Source organism: Cetorhinus maximus, chromosome 22 (assembly GCF_964194155.1).
Source record: "Cetorhinus maximus chromosome 22, sCetMax3.hap1.1, whole genome shotgun sequence".
Lineage (NCBI taxonomy): Eukaryota > Metazoa > Chordata > Chondrichthyes > Lamniformes > Cetorhinidae > Cetorhinus > Cetorhinus maximus.
Genome location: NC_135900.1, coordinates 72,401,430 through 72,422,548, shown reverse-complemented (window position 1 = coordinate 72,422,548; position 21,119 = coordinate 72,401,430). Strand labels below are relative to the sequence as shown.

General features: G+C 43.6%; 1 protein-coding gene across 1 annotated transcript in view; it reads left to right on the top strand.

The window, feature by feature from the left end:
• The window catches only part of LOC144696788 (xylosyl- and glucuronyltransferase LARGE1), a 366,558-nt gene that overhangs the window by 169,449 nt on the left and 175,990 nt on the right, over positions 1-21,119 (top strand). The window contains exon 3 of the mRNA XM_078568532.1: positions 20,266-20,552. Within this exon, the coding sequence (XP_078424658.1) occupies positions 20,266-20,552 (287 nt within the window). The remainder of the gene's footprint in view (positions 1-20,265; positions 20,553-21,119) is intronic.

Sequence of the window (21,119 nt, the reverse complement as noted above, 5' to 3'; positions counted from 1 at the left end):
CCCCCCCCCACTCCAAGGGTAAGTGTTGAATTAGTTTTGTCACCCCAGAAGGTGTAGGAATGCAGCACAAATTAATCTGGGCCACTGCCACCTTGGGGCCTTGTTCTTGCTCAGTGCTCTGCAGCTCACCTGCCAAGACTAAATGAAGGCCGAGGCGTCAGAATGTTGGGGCTGCTTTGCCCTGAAAATGGAAGGTCACTCAAAAGTCAAAATTGATCCTTTTGAGGTTTTTCTTTAACCATGATATACTGCATTCTGCTCCTTTCCAAGATTCTGAAGCCAATGTGACTGGATGTGCAGCTGCCTCTGTAGAATTCCTCCAGCACATTTGCCATTAGCTGATCTTCCAAACTAACCCTGAAAGGACCAACCTCATGTTTAATCCTTTTTTTTAATAATCTTCTGCAAGCAATATTCACCCTCCTTTCGGCAAATCCCCTGCTAATACTCACTTATCCCCCACTGACCCTTGTATCTCTCTCCCTGTCCTCGGGAGTTTTTCGTCAGGCCATATTCTCAACTGAAAATAATTAGATGTGAGCCTTGAGGTTAGTTCTAAGCTGCTTAGAGTGCTCTTGTTCTGGGTCTTTTTCCTCATGTTTCTTACAAAACACACTTCCTGTCACAGCGCTTAAAGCAGGATTTAAAAATGAATGGACTCCTGTTTTATTTTCTAATACCTTTTTCCTGGAACTCAGCACATTGCCCCAGATTTTCCTCTTTGGAAACCTCGCTATTTCTGGCCTTTGCTTCAACATTGCCAACCTAAAGCTGACAACATGAGAGTGACCCTGAATATTAGCCAATGGAGTGAAAACAAGCCTTTACGAGGGGCTTTCTATACTTAACGGATATCCAATTGGTATTGAAGGAAGGAAAGCGAACTAAAGCAGATGAAAATCTGAAAGAAAGACAGATTTGAGTTGCACAGAACTTGGGATCCATTTCTGGTGCCTCGGAGCAATTTGAACTTTTACATTAGAGTCAAGCTGCCTGGTTTAAATTTCAAACAATGTTTGGCTGTTAACTGTCAGTCACCATCAACTGGTGCGTTCTACCAATGCCTCTACCAATCATGAGTCCACTTGCTAACCAATCAGCACTCTCTTCTCGTGCAATATACATTGTCGTTCACTTTGCATTTGTTATTCTTGCGAATTGTCCTGATGAGTGCAAGGCAAAAAGCTTCAACAAAAAATGTCTTTTTTCAGCAATGATTTTTGTGACAACATTTGAATAAGGACAAATCCAGATCTTTTCTGATGCCTGCTAAGCAATGTGGAGTGGAGGGAGAGAGAGAAGAATATTATTGCAAGGCATTTTCTAGCCTCCTTTCATTGGGGACAGTCTAACAGTACAGGATCATTTGTGAGATCCCCCCACCCCACCCAGGGGTCAGCTTCTGCCTTGTGGTGGAAGTACTGACTGCGTTCTTGGATGGAGTAGACAATGCATTGCACTGGAGTAAATGCTACACTGTATGACTTTAATGACCCAAAATTTGTGTCAGAATAATAGTGAGACTAATGGCACTGGCATTATTTATGCATAAATAACTGCAGCAACTTTATTTCGAGAGGACTAGAATATAAAAGCAGGGATGTGCTGCTGAGGCTTTATAAGGCTCTGGTCAGACCACATTTAGAATATTGTGAGCAATTTTGGGCCCCGTATCTCAGGAAGGATGTGCTGGCCCTGGAGAGGGTCCAGAGGAGGTTCACGAGAACGATCCCAGGAATGAAAGGCTTAACATATGAGGAACGTTTGAGGACTCTGGGTCTATACTGAATGGAGTTTAGAAGGATGATTGAAACTTACAGAATACTGAAAGGCCTGGATAGAGTGGACATGGGGAAGATGTTTCCATTAGTAGGAGAGACTAGGACCCGAGGGCACAGCCTCAGAGTAAAGGGAAGACCTTTTAGAGCAGAGATGATGAGGAGCTTCTTTAGCCAGAGAGTGGTGAATCTATGGAATTCATTGCCACAGAAGGCTGTGGAGGCCAGGTCATTGAGTGTATTTAAGACTGAGATAGATAGGTTCTTGATTGGTAAGGGGATCAAAGATTACGGGGAGAAGGCGGGAGAATGGGGTTGAGAAACTTATCAGCCATGATTGAATGGCGGAGCAGACTCAATGGGCCGATTGGCCTAATTTCTGCTCCTATGTCTTATGTCTTATATTACCGTCCAAGTTGAGCCACTCCAAGTTGGTCTTAGGCTGATTGGCTCCCCTTTGAAATGCATTGTATGGTGTGATGTTGCTGAATTTCCACAGTAGATACAAACAGGAGTTAAATCTTGTAATTACAAGTGCAAATACACATTTGACAATTTAATAAGTGTAAGTGCTGCCAAAAAACTTCTCCAACTGAGAATTAATCACAAGTGTGAAGTCTCATTCCTTCAAGTTTTAATTTTGCAGGATTTGAATCTTTATTTTAAAATGACACTTATAAAAAAAACATTTCTGGCTTTTTTTCTCTCTTCTTTCTGTCTTTTTTTCTTAATCCAGCCTTTCTTTCCTTCTCTTTGTTTTACTTTCTCTTCCTGATTTGACATTCAATTAACCCACCCTTAACTTACTGTGCTTCTTAGCCTTGTTAAATTCACAATGTTTCAAGCTGATTAATTAAGGAGATACACAGTCGCTAGCCCTGTTCACGCGAGTCCCAAATGTTGATTCAATTTCTCAATTCCAGCACAAAATATCATTGGGATTTAACAGCTGTTACGACCAGGATGGGAGGAGTGTGCAGTTGATCTAGCCCCACTACTCCACAGGTCGCAACATTAAATAGAAACTAGAAGCAGGATTAGGCCTTTCGGCCCTTCAAGCTTGCTCCGTCATTCAGTATGATCATGGCTGATCCTCTATCTCAACACCATATTCCCGCTTTCTCTCCATACCCCTTGATGCCCCTAATATCCAAAAATTTATCAATTTCTTTCTTGAATATACTCGGTGATCCGGCCTCCACTGCCTTCTGTGGTCGAGAATTCCACAGATTGACCACCCTCTGAGTGAAGGAACTTTTTCCTCATCTCAGTTCTAAATGGCCTGCCCCATATCCTGAGACTGTGGCCCCTGGTTCTAGACTCCCCAGTCAGACTGCATCCAATCTGTCTAGCCTGTTAGAATTTTATATGTTTCAATCAGATCCCCTCTCATTCTTCTAAACTCTAGTGAATACAGGCCCAGTTGAACCAATCTCTCCTCATACGACAGTCCTGCCATCCCCGGTATCAGCCTGGTGAACCTTTGCTGCACTCCCTCTATGGCAAGTATATCCCTTCTTAGGCAGGGAGACCAAAACTGCACGTAATACTCCAGCTGTGGTCTCACCAAGCCTTGAATAACTGCAGTAAGACCCTACTTCAGATCTCAAATCCTCTTGCAATGAAGGCCAACATACCATTTGCCTTCCTAGCAGCTTGCTGCACCTGCCTATTTACTTTCGTTGACTGGTTTACAAGGACACCCAGATCCCTTTGTGCATCCACATTTCCCAATATATCACCACTTAAATAATACTCTGCCCTTCTGTTCTTCACACTGAAGCGTAAACCTTCACATTTATCCACCTTATACTGCATCTGCCATGGTGTTTGCCCACACACACAACTTGTCTGAATCACCCTGAAGCCTCCTTGCATCCTCCTCACAACCCCGCCCAGTTTTGTGTCATCAGCAAACTTGGAAATATTGCATTTGGTTCCCTCATCCAAGTCATTTATATATATCGTAAATAGCTGGGGCCCAAGCACTGATCCCTGCGGTACACTGCTAGTCACCGCCTACAACCTGGAAAAAGACCTGTTTTAATGTTCAATTCACTCAACAAAATGGCCAGTTATTTACCTTCACTACTGTTACCCAGAATAAAAGACACTTTAACCAGGCTTCTTTCAATAAACAACAAACTTATTAGTTTATTATAAAACCATCTTGTCAAATAGAAAGGCAAAAGTTATCAACATACAGTATGGAATATGAAATTGTACTAATTACTCTTTCGAGATATCCTAAGGCGCGCGCGACACACACACACACACACACGCACAGACACACACACACACACACACAATGAAAATAAAAATGGAGGAGGTTATAAGTCAATGGTTCAAAGACAAAAGATAGAGGTGGAGTTCTTGAAATGGTAGCTGGGTTATATGGTTGGCGTCTCAGCACTGATCCATGAAACAATCAATGACTTTAACACTGCTTTTCAGGCGGAGTCAAAGAATATTCAAGGGCACTCTATTCTAACATGTAGAGCATCTGAGGAGTAGCTTATATTCACTTCTAGCTGTGGACTGGCTCTGGACTGCAAAAAGGCTGCTGTCTTCCTTTGCAAGCAGTTGGTCCTTCTCCTTTCCAAAGCAAAAACCAAAACCCCCTTTTTAAAACACAGTTTCAAGCATGTTTATTTTCAGAGCCTTAAAATCCATGTAACCCCACTTTGTACACAGTCCACCCGGGTCAAGAGGTTTACAGTTTTTTTACAACTGCTTAATTACCCTTTCTTGTAAAAGGATGTTTTTTCCAGAGATAGCAATTGGAGTCCTGCATCAACCCTTTAAGGAACAGTGTCTTTTAAAACACGAATTCTTCCAGAATGCCCTTGGTCCTTGAAGATGGCCCATTTTCCGTGATTAAAGTGTTCATGACACAACTGGCACCATTCCTTGACTGGTTACAGAAAATTCAAAGGTATTTATGTTGGCTGCCCACTTGGAATGGAAATGCACATTGGTGGCAAGCTGCAATGACCCCATGCCAGTCATCTCCATTCCTCTCCGAAAGGCACAAACTCCTTGCTTAGTGTAGTTTCAGGACAGCTTTTTCCCTCTAAGAGTACCATTCAGATATGATCCTTGGCAGTGAATACCTGTGAGGTATTCACTTGTGGTGAATTATTGCAGCTGAGTCAAATCTTGCCAGCACCCATTGGCATGAATACTGTCAAACTGAGCTTGTTAGACAGTGACCAGGTTCTTAGATGGTGATTTCTTATTCCTTCACTAACTTTTGGGCACTGAGGCAAACTGTGGCAGCTTTATTCATACTCTGGCTGAGTCCATGTAGGTTGGAGATGGAGACTGGGATCCTCTGGATCCATATGGCTCAGCTTATCTATGAGACAAACTGACTGAACAATCAGGGAGCGGGGATTGGGCCTTGATAGGATGTGTCCATTGGTTAAAGGAGTGCTAAATGTATGCCTATTTTTGACTCTCCTTTCTCTGCTGTAGGTTTGATTTTGGTTGAAAATACATTGAAAATTTATCAATGAGAATGATAGGAGATATATTTGGAGCAGGTGTAAGGGAGGCAGGCTAGTTTGATTTAGCTCATTACTTAATGTGTTGTCAATTAGCTGCCCCCATTTACACTGCTTACCTTGGCTGCATCTTAATTGGAATTTAAGTAAAGTTCTTGAAAGAACTTTCCTTCTCCTGGGAGCATTAACACCCACACTCACACAGCAGGGCCGAGATATTCTGAGAGCTCTTTGAAGCTTTATTGCTGGAATCAGAACAGAGAGAGGATTAAAGACCTTTAGTTTGTGGGCACTAATCGTGCATTAAAAAGATTACATTAGATGAGAATAAGTCTTTTCACTGAGTGACAAGAACTGTCAATTAGAACTATAGGAATAAAAAAAGGATTGCTTTTCTTTTAGACAGAATCCCTTTTAAGCCGTGGTTTAACATTGTCTAAAACAAAAGCCAAATGCAAAATTTTAACATCATGTTCTTCAAAAAGGCTCAGTGGGTGAATTCTAAGAGTATTGGGTAGGTATTTGGTGAGAAAACCAACTGAAGGGTCAGAGGTTGTGTCGTGTATATTCTGCTTGAACGCTGATGAATCAAGATGTTCTCCTCTACATTGGGGAAACCAAGTGCAGATTGGGCGATTGCTTTGCTGAACGCCAACATTCGGTCTACAAGCATGACCTTAAACTTTCAGTTGCTCACTGTAGTATAAGGGTCTAGCACATATAGGGTTAATGTGGGATTGAGTACAGTACTGCACACATGGTGATGTAAGAGAGCACATGACCACACCCAGGGTCTGTTGAGCATTGGACAGAGCTGTGCGTACTAGCAAGCATGGAGACAAATCCTAGCATGTACCCTTTATTGTATATATACCTTTCTAACCAAACAAATAAAAGTTAGGGTCTAGCAAGCCGGGTTTCACCCCGGGACTGGCTTATCCAGTAGTAACATCAGCTGGGATCATAACACAATGTAACATAGGAAGGCAAATGGAATGTTGGCATTTATTGCAAGGGGAATGGAATATAAAAGTGGGGAAGTTTTACTGCAGCTGTACAGGGCCTTGGTGAGACTACATTTAGAGTACTGTATACAGTTTTGGTCTCCTTATTTCAAAAAATATATAATTGTATTGGAAGCAGTTCAGAGAAGGTTAATTCAGCTGATACCTGGGATGGGGGTGGGGTTATCTTATGAAGATAGGTTGAACAGGTTGGGCCTATATTGGAGTTTAGAAAACTGAGAGGTGATCTTATTGAAGCCTCCCTGCCTCTCTTTCCTCTTTTAAGACACCCCTTAAACCTAGCTCCAGGTTGACACCCCAGTCCAGTACTGAAGGAGAGCTGCATTATTAGAAGTATCACTTTCAGATGAGATGGCGAGGCTCCATCTGGTGTCTCAAGTGGATGCAGGTGATTCTATGGCACTATTCCTAGAAGAGCAAGTGACCTTTTTCCCATTGTCCTGGCCAATATTTATCCCTTAAACAAATAGCGAAAAGCAGATGACCTGGTCATTTATCTCATTGCCGTTTGTGAGAGCTTGTGGTACACAAATTGGCGGTAATCTTTCCTACATTATAACAATGGTTGCACTTCCTTGCCTGTAAAGCACTTTGGGATGCCCTGAGGCTATTAAAGGCATGATAGAAATTTTTAAATTTTTGTTTCTACAGGTGTTAGCCTTGAATCTGTAGTTACAGAAGTTGAAATTCCTCGTGATTTTCAATGTCTGTTAGAATCCACTCCTCCTTAATCTCTCCTTGCAAAAATCCCTTTCAATCCATTATGATTAATCAGTCTGTCAGTCCTGAACAATGTCTGTTGTACCCCTTTTAACTTCAACTTTATATATTTCTGCTGATGAAAATATTTATCTAAGTGCTTTAAAGTACAGAATTCATTGTAACAGAACTGATTTTTTGGAATAAGCATTAGATCCAACTGGAAAACAGATTGAGGTCTAATTAGCATATTCCAACAACCCACCACTGGCTGCTGCACTTTCTACATTGCAACAATGACTACACTTTAAAAGTATGTTAAAGACGCTATATAAATGCAAGTTGCTATTGTTGTAAAGTATTTTGGGATGCCCTGAGATTATGGAAGGCATTATATTCTAAGTCTGTCTTTCTTTTATATACAAAAGATTGAACTGATAATTGTTGTCAATGTCTTGTCAATTACATTGTTAAGGTTTGTTAATGGCAATTACATTGTTAACATTAAGAGAAGCAGGTGATTGGTATTAATTGTCTTTGAGCACATATAAATAGGGGATATGTGAGACACTGGGTTGTGCGGGAGGGGAACTGTGAGACTGAACGAGTCAATAAACTCTCTCTCAATAAAGAAAAGCTCTGTGCCTTGGTATCGGCTTCATCAACCGGCTTGGATCCTATTAACCATTGGGACCACCTACAAATCCGCTTATATTTTGAAATCTTGCTAGTGCTTGCAGTTAGTAAGATGTGATTTAAGTGGAAAAATCATGATTAAACATTAATATTGATGCTATGTACAGTTAGTTTTAGCAAATATAGGATTGTTTGAATAACTGTAACTTGTAATAAAGAATTCACATTTAATTTAGTTTTCAAATCTGAGTATTTCAGTAGTAACCTGTCGCTTGACAGTGATAATTCTTTTTTAAAAATATTTTGCATTTCAATTCCACAAAGACTCCCCATATGAACATTTGCAAGTAGCATCTTCATTCTAATTATTCTATGACAATAAGAGAAAATAATATCTTGGAGTTTTATTAAAAATGCATACTTTATTAGATTTCTGCAACAGATAAAACACATTGTAGTCATAATTAAGTTGGGATTAATAAAATATACTCTATTTTCATTGTAAATTAATTCTAGTGTCATCCCCGGCTCAACCATAGCACTCTTGCCTGTGAAGTTTAGGTTTCAAGTCCCACTCTAGACATTCCTGAAACATCACCAGATTATTTAATCAATTTTCTTTGCTTTTTCGTGGGACCTTGCAGGATAAATTGGTGCCGTGTACCTGCACGGTAGCCCCTCAGTTCTGATGTAAACAACCTGTTACTCCAGGCTGTTGCTGCCATCAGGACTTTGCTGCTGTGTGGACATGTTTATAAAAATCCATCTGGTTTAAATATTGCAATGAAGTGTTACATTGCGGTTATGACTACACTTCAAAAGTACTTTCATCATAAATCAATTTTATTGTCGGTTGTAGTTCACTGGTAGGGCACTCGTATCTGAGGCTGTGGGTTGACCCGATAGATGTCTTTAAGACTATGAAATGGTTTGATAGGCTATGCGTAGAGAAAGTTAAGTGCATTTTGCGGTGTCAGTGTTATCCTATTGTCACAAGTATGCATCTTTTCTTCACTATGACTCATTGGTGATCCACATGAAATGTAGTGATCAAAGCCAAGGTAAGTAACGTTGTAGCATTGTTTAAAAAGGGATGCAGGGATAGACTGAGTAATTACAGGCCTGTCAGCCTTACCTCAATTGTGGGGAAAATTATTGACAAAAGTTCTGAGGAACAGGATAAATCTTCATTTGGAAAGACATGGATTAATCAAAGACAGTCAGCATGGATTTGTTAAAAGGGAAGGTTGTGTCTGACTAACATGTTTGAATTTTTTGAGGAGTATCAAGGTGGGTCAATGAGTGGGGTGCATTTGATGTAGTCAAATGGATTTTAGCAAGGCTTTTGATAAGATCCCATATGGAAGACAGGTCACTAAAGTAAAAGACCATATTCAAAATGGATCCAAAATTGGCTCAGTGATAGAGAGCAAAGGGTAATCATCAATAGGCGTTTTTGTGACTGGAAGGCTGTTTCAGGTTGGGAGTTGGGTGGTGGGGTGGGCGGTGTTCCACGGGTCTCCGTACTAAGTCCCTTGCTTTTAGTGGTATATATCAATGAGTTGAAGTTGAATGTAGGTGGTATAATTAAGAAATTTGCAGATAATATAAAAATTAGCCATATGGTTGATAATGAAGAAGAAAATCTATAGGCTGCAGGAAGATATCAATGGACTAGTCAAGTGGACGGAACAGTGGCAAATAGAGTTCAATCCAGAGATATCAAGTGAGGTAATGCATTTGGGGAATGTTAACAAGGCAAGGAAATATGCAATAAATGGCAAGATATTGAGAGATGTAAAGGAAGAGAGGGACTTGGAGTACATGTTCACAGATCCCTGAAGGTGGCTGGACAGATCGATAAACTGACCAAGAAAGCAGACAAAATACTTTCCTTTTATAGCTGAAGCATAGAATAGAAAAGCTAGGAGGTTATGCTGTATAAAAATACTAGGCCACAGTTGGAGTGCAGCATGCAATTCTGGCCACTACACTATAGGAAAGATAGAATTGCACTAGAGAGAGTACAGAGGAGATTTACAAGGCCGTTGCCTGGACTGGAGAATTTTAGTTATTAGGGAAGATTGGGTAGGCTGGGTTGGTTTTTTTTTGGAACAGAGAAGGCCAAGAGGGGAGATTTAATTAAGGAGTTAAAAATCCTGAGGGTCTATTTAGACTGGCTGGAAAGGTTCTATTGCTCTTGGTTCAGGGGTCCAGAGGCAGAAGGCGTCAATTTAAGGTAGGGGGCAGGAGGATTAGAGGGGCTTCAAGGGGAAATCTTTTCACCCAGAGGGTGGTGGGGTCTGGAACTCACAGCCTGAAAGGGTGGTAAAGGCTGAAAAACCCTCAGAACGTTTAAAAAATACTTGGGTATGCACTTGAGATGCTGTAACCTACAAGGCTATGGACCAAGAACCAGATAATTGGATCAGGCTGGATGGCTCCTTGCTAGCCATCATGGACACAATAGACCGAATGGCCTCCTGTGGCATAAATTTCTATGATTCTATAAATGGAGGCTGTCGTCAGGGACTACGTTTGGCCTTCAAGCTAGGGGGTGGAAAAATTAACCAGGTTCTTCCTGCTTAATGACCCCACCACGAAGTTTATGCTATCCTATCCCCATCCCAATTTATGCACACATTGGGATGGTGATAGGATAGAATAAACTGTAGTGTTTCCCAAGATCTTGCTCTGAAGTATAAATGATGAGTGGGTATTTGAGTTGCGCATTGGAGATGATCTGGCATTCGTGGAACAACATCCAATGTCATTCAGTGCCTTTAGGAGAGGAGGGGAACCATCTGATGGGGAGAAGCTGCAAAGAAATCTGCTAATAATGGAAAGGAGCTAAAACAATCCTTCCTCTCACCCAGTGAGACAATTTCCACCCCAGATCTTCGTCGATATTAATTATTCATGGATTAATCTGGCACTTTTGCAAATATCTTAATTTTATTGTTGACGGAATCTGTTTGAAGGGCCAAGGTCATGGTGCCGGGCAGTACCAAGGCCATAGGGCAGGTCATCACCAACGTCAAAGCGTAGGCCAGTGCCAAGGTTGAAAAAAGACAAGGTGAATGGGAAAATAGACTAGGTGATGCCAAGTTTGAGTCTGAGTGGTTCTAAATTGTAAAAGGAAAGAAAGACTAGGGAAGATAATGAGTTCCACAGTTAGCAAATCCTGATGAAGAATGAACCTAAGTAGAAAGCTCTCATACTTTTTCTTCGGCTCTCCCTCGGGTTGAGGATGACTTGTTTCCACACTAAAAATAAGTTCTCAAGTGACTGAAGAGTCCAATATGTGACCTACAGTCGCTGTCATGGGTGGGGCAGACAGTGGTAGGAGGAACGGGTGGGTGGGGTGCCCGGGTTGCCACACATTCCTTTCGCTGTTGATGGTTGGCTTCAGCTAGCCCTTGGTGATGAGACTCGAGGTGTTCAACTCTTTGATGGATGCTTTCCCTCCACTTCAGGCAGTCTTGGGCCAGGGATTCAGAGATGTCAGTGGGGATGTTGCACTTTTTCAAGGAGGCTTTGAGGGTGTCCTTGAAGCATTTCCTCTGCCCTTCTGGGGCTCACTTGCCATGTTGAAGCTCCGAGCAGAACACTTGTTTTGGGAGTCTCGTGTCAGGCATGTGGACGATGTGGATTGCCCAGTGGAGCTGATCAAGCGTGGTCAATGCTTCGATGCTGGCGATGTTGGCCTGAGCGAGAACACTGACATTGGTGCACCTATCCTGCCAATGGATTTGCAGGATCTTACAGAGGCAGCGCTGGTGGTACTTCTCCAGAGTTCTGAGGTGCTTGCTGTACATGGCCCGCGTCCCTGAACTATATAGGAGGGCGAGTATCACTACTGCCCTGTAGACCATGAGCTTGAGGCCCTGGTCTTCAAACACTGCCTTGCTCAGGCGGCCGAAGACTGTGCTGGCACACTGAAGGCGGTGTTGAACCCAATGGGCTCCCAAGGTACAGAAAGTGGTCCACGTTGTCCAAGGCATCATCGTGGATTTTGATAACTGGGGGTGAGGAGGAGCAGTGCAGTGTGGAGGGGGCAGGTTGGTAGAGGATCTTTGCCTTCCGGATGTTTAGCCTAGGCCCTTGTTCTCGTACACCTCGGTGAAGGTGTTGACAATGGATTGGAGCTTGGCCTCCGAGTGTGCGCAGACGCAAGCATCATCTGCAAACTGTAGTTCAGTGACAGAGGATGGGGCGACCTTGGATCTGGCCTGCAGGCGGCGGAGGTTGAACAGATTCCGGCTTGTTCTGTAGTTTAGCCCCACTCCAGCAGGGAGCTTGCCGAGGGCATGATGGAGCTTTGCGGCTAGGAAGCTCGAGGAGAGTGTCAGTGCGTTGACACAGCCTTGCTTGACCCCAGTCTGACGTGGATTGGGTCTGTGGTAGATCTGTTGGTCAGGATCACAGCTTGTATGTCATCAGGGAACAGGCGGAGGATGGTGACAATCTTTTGGGAGCAGCCGAAACAGAGAAGGATGCTCCATAATCCTTCCCAGTTGACAGTGTCAAAGGCTTTTGTGAGGTCAAAGAAGGCCATGTACAAAGGTTGGTGCTGCTCCCTGCATTTCTCTTGCAGTTGCTGTGCGGTGAAGATCATGTCCATTTGCCCCTTAATGGGTAGAGTCCGCATTGTGACTCTGGGAGGAGCTCTTCAGCCACAGGGAGGAGGCGATTGAGGAGGCTGTCCGTGAAGATGCAGGGAGGAGGCGATTGAGGAGGCTGTCCGTGAAGATGCAGGGAGGAGGCGATTGAGGAGGCTGTCCGTGAAGATGCAGGGAGGAGGCGATTGAGGAGGCTGTCCATGAAGATGCAGGGAGGAGGCGATTGAGGAGGCTGTCCGTGAAGATGCAGTGAGGAGGCTGTCCGTGAAGACGCAGGGAGGAGGCGATTGAGGAGGCTGTCCATGAAGATGCAGGGAGGAGGCGATTGAGGAGGCTGTCCATGAAGATGCAGGGAGGAGGCGATTGAGGAGGCTGTCCGTGAAGATGCAGGGAGGAGGCGATTGAGGAGGCTGTCCGTGAAGATGCAGGGAGGAGGCTGTCCGTGAAGATGCAGGGAGGAGGTGATTGAGGAGGCTGTCCGTGAAGATGCAGGGAGGAGGCGATTGAGGAGGCTGTCCATGAAGATGCAGGGAGGAGGTGATTGAGGAGGCTGTCCGTGAAGATGCAGGGAGGAGGCGATTGAAGGGACTGTCCATGAAGATGCAGGGAGGAGGTGATTGAGGAGGCTGTCCATGAAGATGCAGGGAGGAGGAAAAGTCTCTGAGATGGCATCTTTCTATTTGCCTCCTTCAACATCTTCTATCTCCACCACCAACATCCCATTGCTACAGTGTATGCAAGCTACAAGATGTACTGCAGTAACACGTCAAAGCTCCTTCAACAGCAGCTTCAAAACCCTTTACCATTAGAAGGTGAAGGACAGTAGGAATACCACTACCTCAACAACAAAACCTGTGTTAAACATAGCGTGCAGCAGGATTCTTATCCAGGATACTCATCGTAGAGATGTCTCACTGTACTCGGCTAATGTGTTTTGAAGTGCGCTATAAACATTTTTGACGGCTGTCAGTCATTGTCAGTTTATGCCTGCAAGGCTCAGAGGAAACTGAGTAGTGATATATGTCAGAGTGAATGAGCTGGATAGGTGAGCAAGGAGCTGGTAACAAAAAACAACAGGTCAATGACAATCAAGCTGCATTGATATTCATTAAAGAGTCACCTTATGCAAAGTGACATTTCCTTTTTCAGTGATAGATTTGGGGAGGCAGGGGGACTGGCTTGTTGTGGAAGAGCCATTGATATGACATAGGGGGCAATTGCTTTGACAGGGCTGCCACAGCTGCTTCTGGTCAAGGCCCGGGAGCACTTTATTACTAAATGATGCTAGGGGAGATAGTGGTGAAGTGCTATTGTCAATGCACAAGTAATCGAGAAGTCCAGGCTAATCCTCTGGAGACATGGGTTCAAGTCCAACCATGGCAGCTGGTGGAATTTAAATTCAGTTAATAAAACAAATAAACAAATTTGGAATTTAAATCTAGTCTCAGTAATGATGATCATGAAGCTATTATTGATTTTTGTAAAGAGTCATCTGGTACACTAATGCCCTCTGGAGAAGGAAACCTGCCTTCCTTACCTGGATTGGCCTACTTGTGACTCCAGACCTACAACAATGTGGTTGATTCTTAACTGCCCTCAAATGACCGAGCAAGCCCCTCAGTTCAAGGGCAATTAGTTTTGGGCAACAAATGCTGGCCTTGCCAGTGATGCCCACATCCTATTTAAAAAAAAAAGACATGTAGCATAATGATAGGCAGTGTATTTTTTTTTACTTGTTCATGGGATGTAAGTGTCAATGCCAAGGCCAGCATTTATTACCCATCCCATGAGTAGGTGCCGGTGAGCTGCTTACAACTATGGGGCTTGCTAGGCCATGTCGGGGGCAGTTAAGAGTCAGTCACATTGGTGTGGGTCTTGAGTCATGTGTAGGCCCTTGAAGGACATCAGTGAAGTAGGCTGGCTTTTTTAGACAATCTGGTAGTTTCATGATCGTTATTACTGAGATTAGCATTTTATTTGGGATTTATTAATTAATTGAATTTAAATTCCCCCAGCTGCTGTAATGGGATTTGAATGCATGTCTTTGGAGCATTAGTCCAGGCCTCTGGATTATTCGTCCAAGAGCATTACCATCAGAGAACTTAATCCTTGAGATTCAAATGCTGAGTGATTTTAAAAGGTCCCTCTCCTGATTTTTCTCCCGCCTGATTGGGGAGTCATTACCTGAGCATTAGGCTAAGCCTTAGGTTGAGGGCTCGAAGACTATTCTGCCATACAAAACATTGAAACCCAGCCCAATACTGTCAGCCTGAGATATCCATGTAGCTTTTCAGTACAGCTCAGTGGAATACAAGGGCGATCCAGCCTGACTTACTTTCCCTCTCCCTAGCCCAGAAGATCTGTAGACAGCAGGAAAAAGCCACTTGAATTGGCATGATGATGATGATGATTATTCTGTTGTAGAGATGAAAAGATAAGAAATGGTACAAATATGATTCTAGAAATGAAGTGACTTCAATTTTTTTTTATAACTCGATGTGAATTTCATCTGAACTGAACGAAAAGAAAGATTTTCACTTCCGTAGCCCCCTCCATGACCTTAAGACATCCCAAGTAATTTACAGCTAATCAAGTGCTCTTGAAGTGTAGTAACCTTGTAATGTAGGAACCACAGTAGCCAATTTGTCCACTGCATGCAGCAAAGTGATGATGATTTTTAGATGTTAATTCAGCGATAAACATTGGTCAGAACATAGTGCAATCCTTGATGCCAGTCTTATTATATGGTGATTCAGACTTTACCTTCACCAGACAATCACCTCCCTCCATCTTCAAAATCCTATTGGTTGGAATGAAAAGTTAGGAATTTTTGACCTGAACAACTTGAGTTACTTCTCCATTTTATCTTGGGGCCTTTCTAAATTTCCAGCTGTATGGCCTCTTGATACTCTTTCGAGTTATCAACAGTCACAGATTGCAACTCTTTCGAGTACAATCACAGTTCTTGGTTTCCGGGAGTGGGACATGAACCCACAACCCTCTGATTCAAAGGCGAGGGTGCTATGAACTGAGCCACAGCTGACACCTCAATGAGCTCATGGAATTGAAGACAAATTATTAACTTGGTGAGAGCTTTGGCCGAGTGGCAGGAGATAGAGAGTAGTGATAACAGGCAGATACTCTAATTGGCAGGATGTGACAAGTGGTGTCCCACAATGATCTCTGTTTGGGCTCAATTATTCACCATTTAGTAATGATTTAAGTCATGGGACAGAAAGGCACATATCCAACTTTTCTGGCAACACAAAGATAGGTGGCATTGTAAACAGTATAGACGGAAGCATAAAATTACAGAGATATTAATAGATGAAATGAATCATCATTTTAGACATAACTATGGCAAATGGATTTTGACGTAGGCCATTGTGAGGTCATCCACTTTAGATATAAGAACGATGCAACAGGATGCTTTCTAAATGGTGAAAAACTGGAAACCATGGAGGTCCAAAGAAACTTGGAGGGGATCCAGATACATAAATCATTAAAATGCTATGAACAGGTTCATAAAATAATCAAAAAAGGCTAAAGGAATACTGGCCTTTATATCTGTTGGCCTAGAATAGAAGTGAGTAGAAGTTTTGCCCTGGTTAAACTGCGCCTGGAGTACTGTGAGCAGTTCTGGACACCACAACTTGGGAAGGATATGTTGGCTTTGGAGGGAGTAAAGTGTAAATTTACCAAAGTGACACCAGAACTCCAAGGGTTAAATCACAAGGCAAAATTGCACAAACCAGTGTTGCTGTATTTGAAATTTAGAAAATTGAGGGATGATTTGATCAAAGTTTTCACGATATATTAAGAGGAACAGATTGAGAGAAACTCTTGCCGCGTGTTGGGGAGTGTAGGACTAGGGGACATGGCCTAAAATTAGAGCCAGTATCAGGAGTGATACAGGAAACACTTTCTACACACAAAACACAAAGGGTGGCAGAAGTTTGGAAACAGTGTTCTGCAAACAGCAATAGATGGTACATCAATTGTTAATCTTAAATCTGAGATCGCTAGACTTTTCTAATGCTAGCATTTTGAAACATGGAGAAAAGGTTGGTATATAAAGTATAGATCAGCCATATTCTCAATGAATGTCAAAACAGGCTCATGGGGCTGAGTGACCTATTCCTTTTCCTATATTCTTATGATTGATGCCATGGATGGGAAACAATGTTATGAAGGGGCGGCTTGAGATATTCCCTGCTCTCCAATTTCTTCTTTAATTTTCTACATCAAAAAATTGCACTTGTTCATGCTCATTTTCTGAAGACAGACACGTCTATATGATCTGCGCTGGTGAGGGGCAGGCTTTTCAAACTTCTCTGTGTGAGAAACCCTTCCAAAGCTGGACAAGTTTCTGAAAAGATATGGGGTGGAATTTTACGGCCCATTGAACAGCTCGCTGCATTTTCCAGCTCCGGTCCCGCCCCCATCACAACAGGGCTGTCAGATTCCACCCATGAATCCGCTTCTTGGGATCCTCTGTAAATATTGACACATGACGCCCACATATCACAGAATATCATCAATTGGTATGGCCAAACTTAGGGAGGCCCAGTTTTAACCTGCAAAAGGCAGTGTCAGCTACTGAAAGCTACTGAACAGGATGCTGGCAGTTCAGAGAATGCTCATTATTGTACAACTAATTTCTCTCAAAACACGAGTGACACTGGCAAAGTTACATTCCCGGTTGTCTGAGAAGATGCCGGTGGCCCCTTCCCTTGAAGTCCTTCTGGTGAAGTGTTCCCACTTGGGGGTTTGGTCGGGAATCCCAGGATATTAGCCCAGAGATGATGAAGGAACTATTCCTTCATGTTAGGATGGGGTGTTGGAGAGGGTCTTTGAGGTGATAGGTCCAGGAGAATTCCACTTTATGTGATGGGAATTCTTGTCAGTGCTATTGTGGACATTTGTACCTTTGACAGGAATGTCAATGGGGACGAGGCCAGGTAGGTTACTTCTTTGTGTTCGACCCCTCACCACCTGAATCAGGCTTGTATGTCAGTTAAGTCCTTCAGAACAAGGCCAGCTTGGTTTATAGCGCTACTATTGAGCATCTCCTGTTTGAAACCCTCCACCCACAGTTAATCCTATGCCTCTGCTTTCCTTTGTGCATCCTGCAAGTTGTGCTCAAAGTGGAGAGATACCAATTTGTTTGCTAGAGAGCAGTAGGTGGTAATCAGCAGCAATGTCCATTTTTGACCTGAAGCCAGGGGACATCATGGGGTGCAGAGTCAATATCCCAGGCCGTCCACCTGTATATCTCTAGTAGGTCCTCACTGCTGTTGTGACATGTCTTGTCCAAAACATATGGCAGAATTTTACACTTACTTACCAGCAGGTTTTCAGGCGGACGGAGGGATTTGGGAGGGGGGAGGAGTGTGAAATTGAAGGAACAGGATTCCCTCTGGGTTCCCACCCGCCCCCGACCACACAGCGATTTTACGCCGGGTTGGGCAAGGCCTCAGACAGAAAGCTCGCCCTTGGCCCAATTGAGGCCCTTAATTGGCCAATTATTGGTCACTTAAGGGCTGTTTTCTGCCCAGCCTCAATTTTAGATCCCAGGCGGGAAGGGATGGAGGGGGCACCCCCATCAGAAGCCCCTTCTGAAGTCAGGCAACCTGCCACCCCCCCCCCCCCCCCCACTTAAGGTCCAATGGCCTCTAGACCTCCCTCCCCACTGGCCTCTCCCCCGAGACCCTGATTGTCCCCTTTGTGCCCACCCCAAGACTTCCCTTCCCTCCCAGCTCTGGGACTCCTTGAACTTACCTGGGCCTCCACTCCCAAGCTTACACTCCAATGTCCTCCTGAAGATCCTCTTCTGTCCATTGCTGTGCTGTGACTGCAGGAACTAGATTGCTGCCAGACAATCAGAGTGGCCAGCAACACTTTAAGGTGAGACTTCGTCCCAAGTGAGGGGTGGAAGTCCCGCCTGCAGCCACTTAAGGCTCATTCGAGCGTGAAACGGCTGTGGGGCACTTGGAGTCGGCGAGGATGTGTTCTCCAGGAAGCGAGACCCACCATAGCTTTGAAGGAGTCTGAAATACTGGCAGATGGTTATGAGTCTGATGCTTGACCAGCTTGTGGGGCAGTTCCGGCAACTTGAACACCAATCTTAGATGTTTATAAGGAGCATTTTCAGGGTTGACACAGTTGAAATTGCCTTAGTCATGTTCTGCTTGATGCCTGGGTCATTCTTGATAGGTCTGTCTGACTTCTATTCATATTTATGAAGTTCAAAAGCTTTGCTTGAGTGGTTTGATAGACCATTTCATAGGACCTTAGCTGTCAGAGTCATTTCCATGTGTTTATTATCACCTTCACTTACACTGAAGTATAAAACAGTTGCTGGACAAGGTAACTGGCACCCAGAGGTAAAATAAAATACCTTCCGTTTTGGTATTTACTTAAGGTAATTTACTTAGATCCTTTTAATAATTATTACCATCAGTGATGCCTATATAGAAACAAGCTTTCTTCCAAATGAGTCCTCCCGAACTGAGTTTATCAGTAAAATGTCTTGCTGGATGAAAGGAATTTAAAAAAAATTCTTTCATGGGATGTGGGTGTCACTGGCTATGCGAACAGTTGTTGCCCATCCCTAATTGCCCTTGAGAAGATGATAGTGAGCCGCAACCTTGAACTGCTGCAGGGCATTTTTGACTTTTCTGTAGCAGTTTGGTACAACTGAGGGACTTGCTCGGCCATTTCAGAGGGCAGTTAAGAGTCAATCACATTGCTGTGGGCCTGGAGTCACATGTAGGCCAGACCGGGTAAGGTGGGCAGATTTCCTCCCCTCAAGGACATTAGTGAACCAGGGGGGTTGCCAACTGTGATTAAATGTATTCCTGGAGGTTTCATCACATGACTTGTCCCCACGCTCTAGCCATTTGTCGGCCAACACATCCATCCTTGTGATGCGCTGCCTTCCTACACCAATTGGAAAGCAAAATAAATGATTAATTGCCCAATTGGATGATGTTTGACTGCCATACAAACAGCCTTTTTTCCTCCATTTTCAGTATTTTTATATCCGGTAAAGAGAAATGAAGTAAAAGAATGTTTTTTTAAGAAGCTATCTTTTTGAATGTCCCGATGATTTTTCTCCAGGGTTGCACAGAGCAGAGTCCTGGAGATTGACCTTCAATTCCTGGAGACTGGGGTTGGCAACCCTGTGAACATGACGGGTTTTTACCGCAATTGATGATAGTTTCATAATCACCATCACTGCAACGAACTTGCAGTTCCAGTATTATTAATTGAATTTCAGTCCTACCAGCCACCATGGTGGGATTTGAACCCACACCTCCAGAGTATTAGCCTGGGCCTTTGTATTACTAGTTTAGTAACACACTCACTATGTGACTGTCTACCTGACCACTTTCCCATTTTAGGCAGCCAGTGGCTGTGTCTACACTGTTCCATCGAGTACCTTCATATCAGGGATAAAACCAGAGGTGACATGGAGAAACAAACCTTTTACTCAGTAGGTGTTGTGATCTGAAAGTACTGCTTGAAAGGGTGGTGGAAGCAGATTTAGTAGTAACTGTCAAAAGGGAATTGGATAAATACCTGGAGGAATCATTGACAGGGATATGGTGAAATGGACAGGAGAGTGGAACTATTGGATCACTCGACCAAACAGGTACGATGGACCAAAAGCCTCCTGCAGTGCTATAGCATTCTCAGTTTATGAAATCAATATCATTCTCCATCGAACCCTGACCAGCAGCAAAGATTTCCATCTCGTTGATCTCGGTTGGACACAAACTCGGATTCTTTAGCTAAAATGAAATGTCTAACCCACTGTGCCACCCACTGCTGAATCCCTCAGGGCAAATAACTCCATTTAAGGTTCTTCACTGGTTAAAAAAAAACCACTTTCAATTCCTGATGTTCTTAGACCAGCTCTGGTGACAATCTGAAAGGAGCGCACTTTGACTTTGTGTTCACTCCTGTGACCGTACTCATGCCTGTTTATTTGCAGATGAGAAGCCAGTCTCACTCACTCCCTACGAAGCCCCAGCAAACAGCCCTCGGTACATGTTCAACCAGAGAGAGCGGGAATCCATGGAAGTGCGAATGCGAGAGGTAGAAGAGGAAAACCAGGCCCTTCGTAAGCAGCTCAGCCTCGCCCAGACCCGAGTCCATCGCCATAGGAACCATTCCAAAAGCTATTCCACGGAGGAAGGCACGGGAGACAATGAGGTAGTGCATGCATTGGCGTGGAATGGCTCGGATTGTGGCAAATGGCCCACCGTTGAAAAGTGTGAGGTAACTCTACTTCCATTCCTTCATGCTTGGTTCTCCAACCTTCTGTCCATCTCTCCTGTTGATTTTTTTTCCCCCATGGTGGTAACATTTTATATTTTTGATAGAACCATAATAGTTTACAACACAGATGGAGTCAATTTGGTCTATTTTGTTTGTTCCAACTCTTCGCCAAAACAATGCAAACTATTCCTATGTCCCTGCTCTCCCCCATATTACCTTCTGCTTCAAATTTTTATCCATTTTCCCCATAATAAGTGTGAATGGCTTTTATTTTTCTGATAAATATTATCCATAACTATGTATAAATTATGATTACATGTTTTATCTGTGTGGTCACAACTGGGCACCTGCAAGCATGATGATTTTTCAGTAGACCAACTATCTCTCTCGCTCTTGCTCACTCTCCAGGGGTGCTGAGACCAAATGTGAGGCCGCTCCAGCCAACTAGTCAAGATCTCCAACCTCAGCACAGATTGGGAATTGAATTATGGATCCTCTTAGCTGTATGGCCCCTTTAAATGTTTTCCCAAATTCACTCAAAGGCTCCTGGCAGGGCCTATGAGGAAA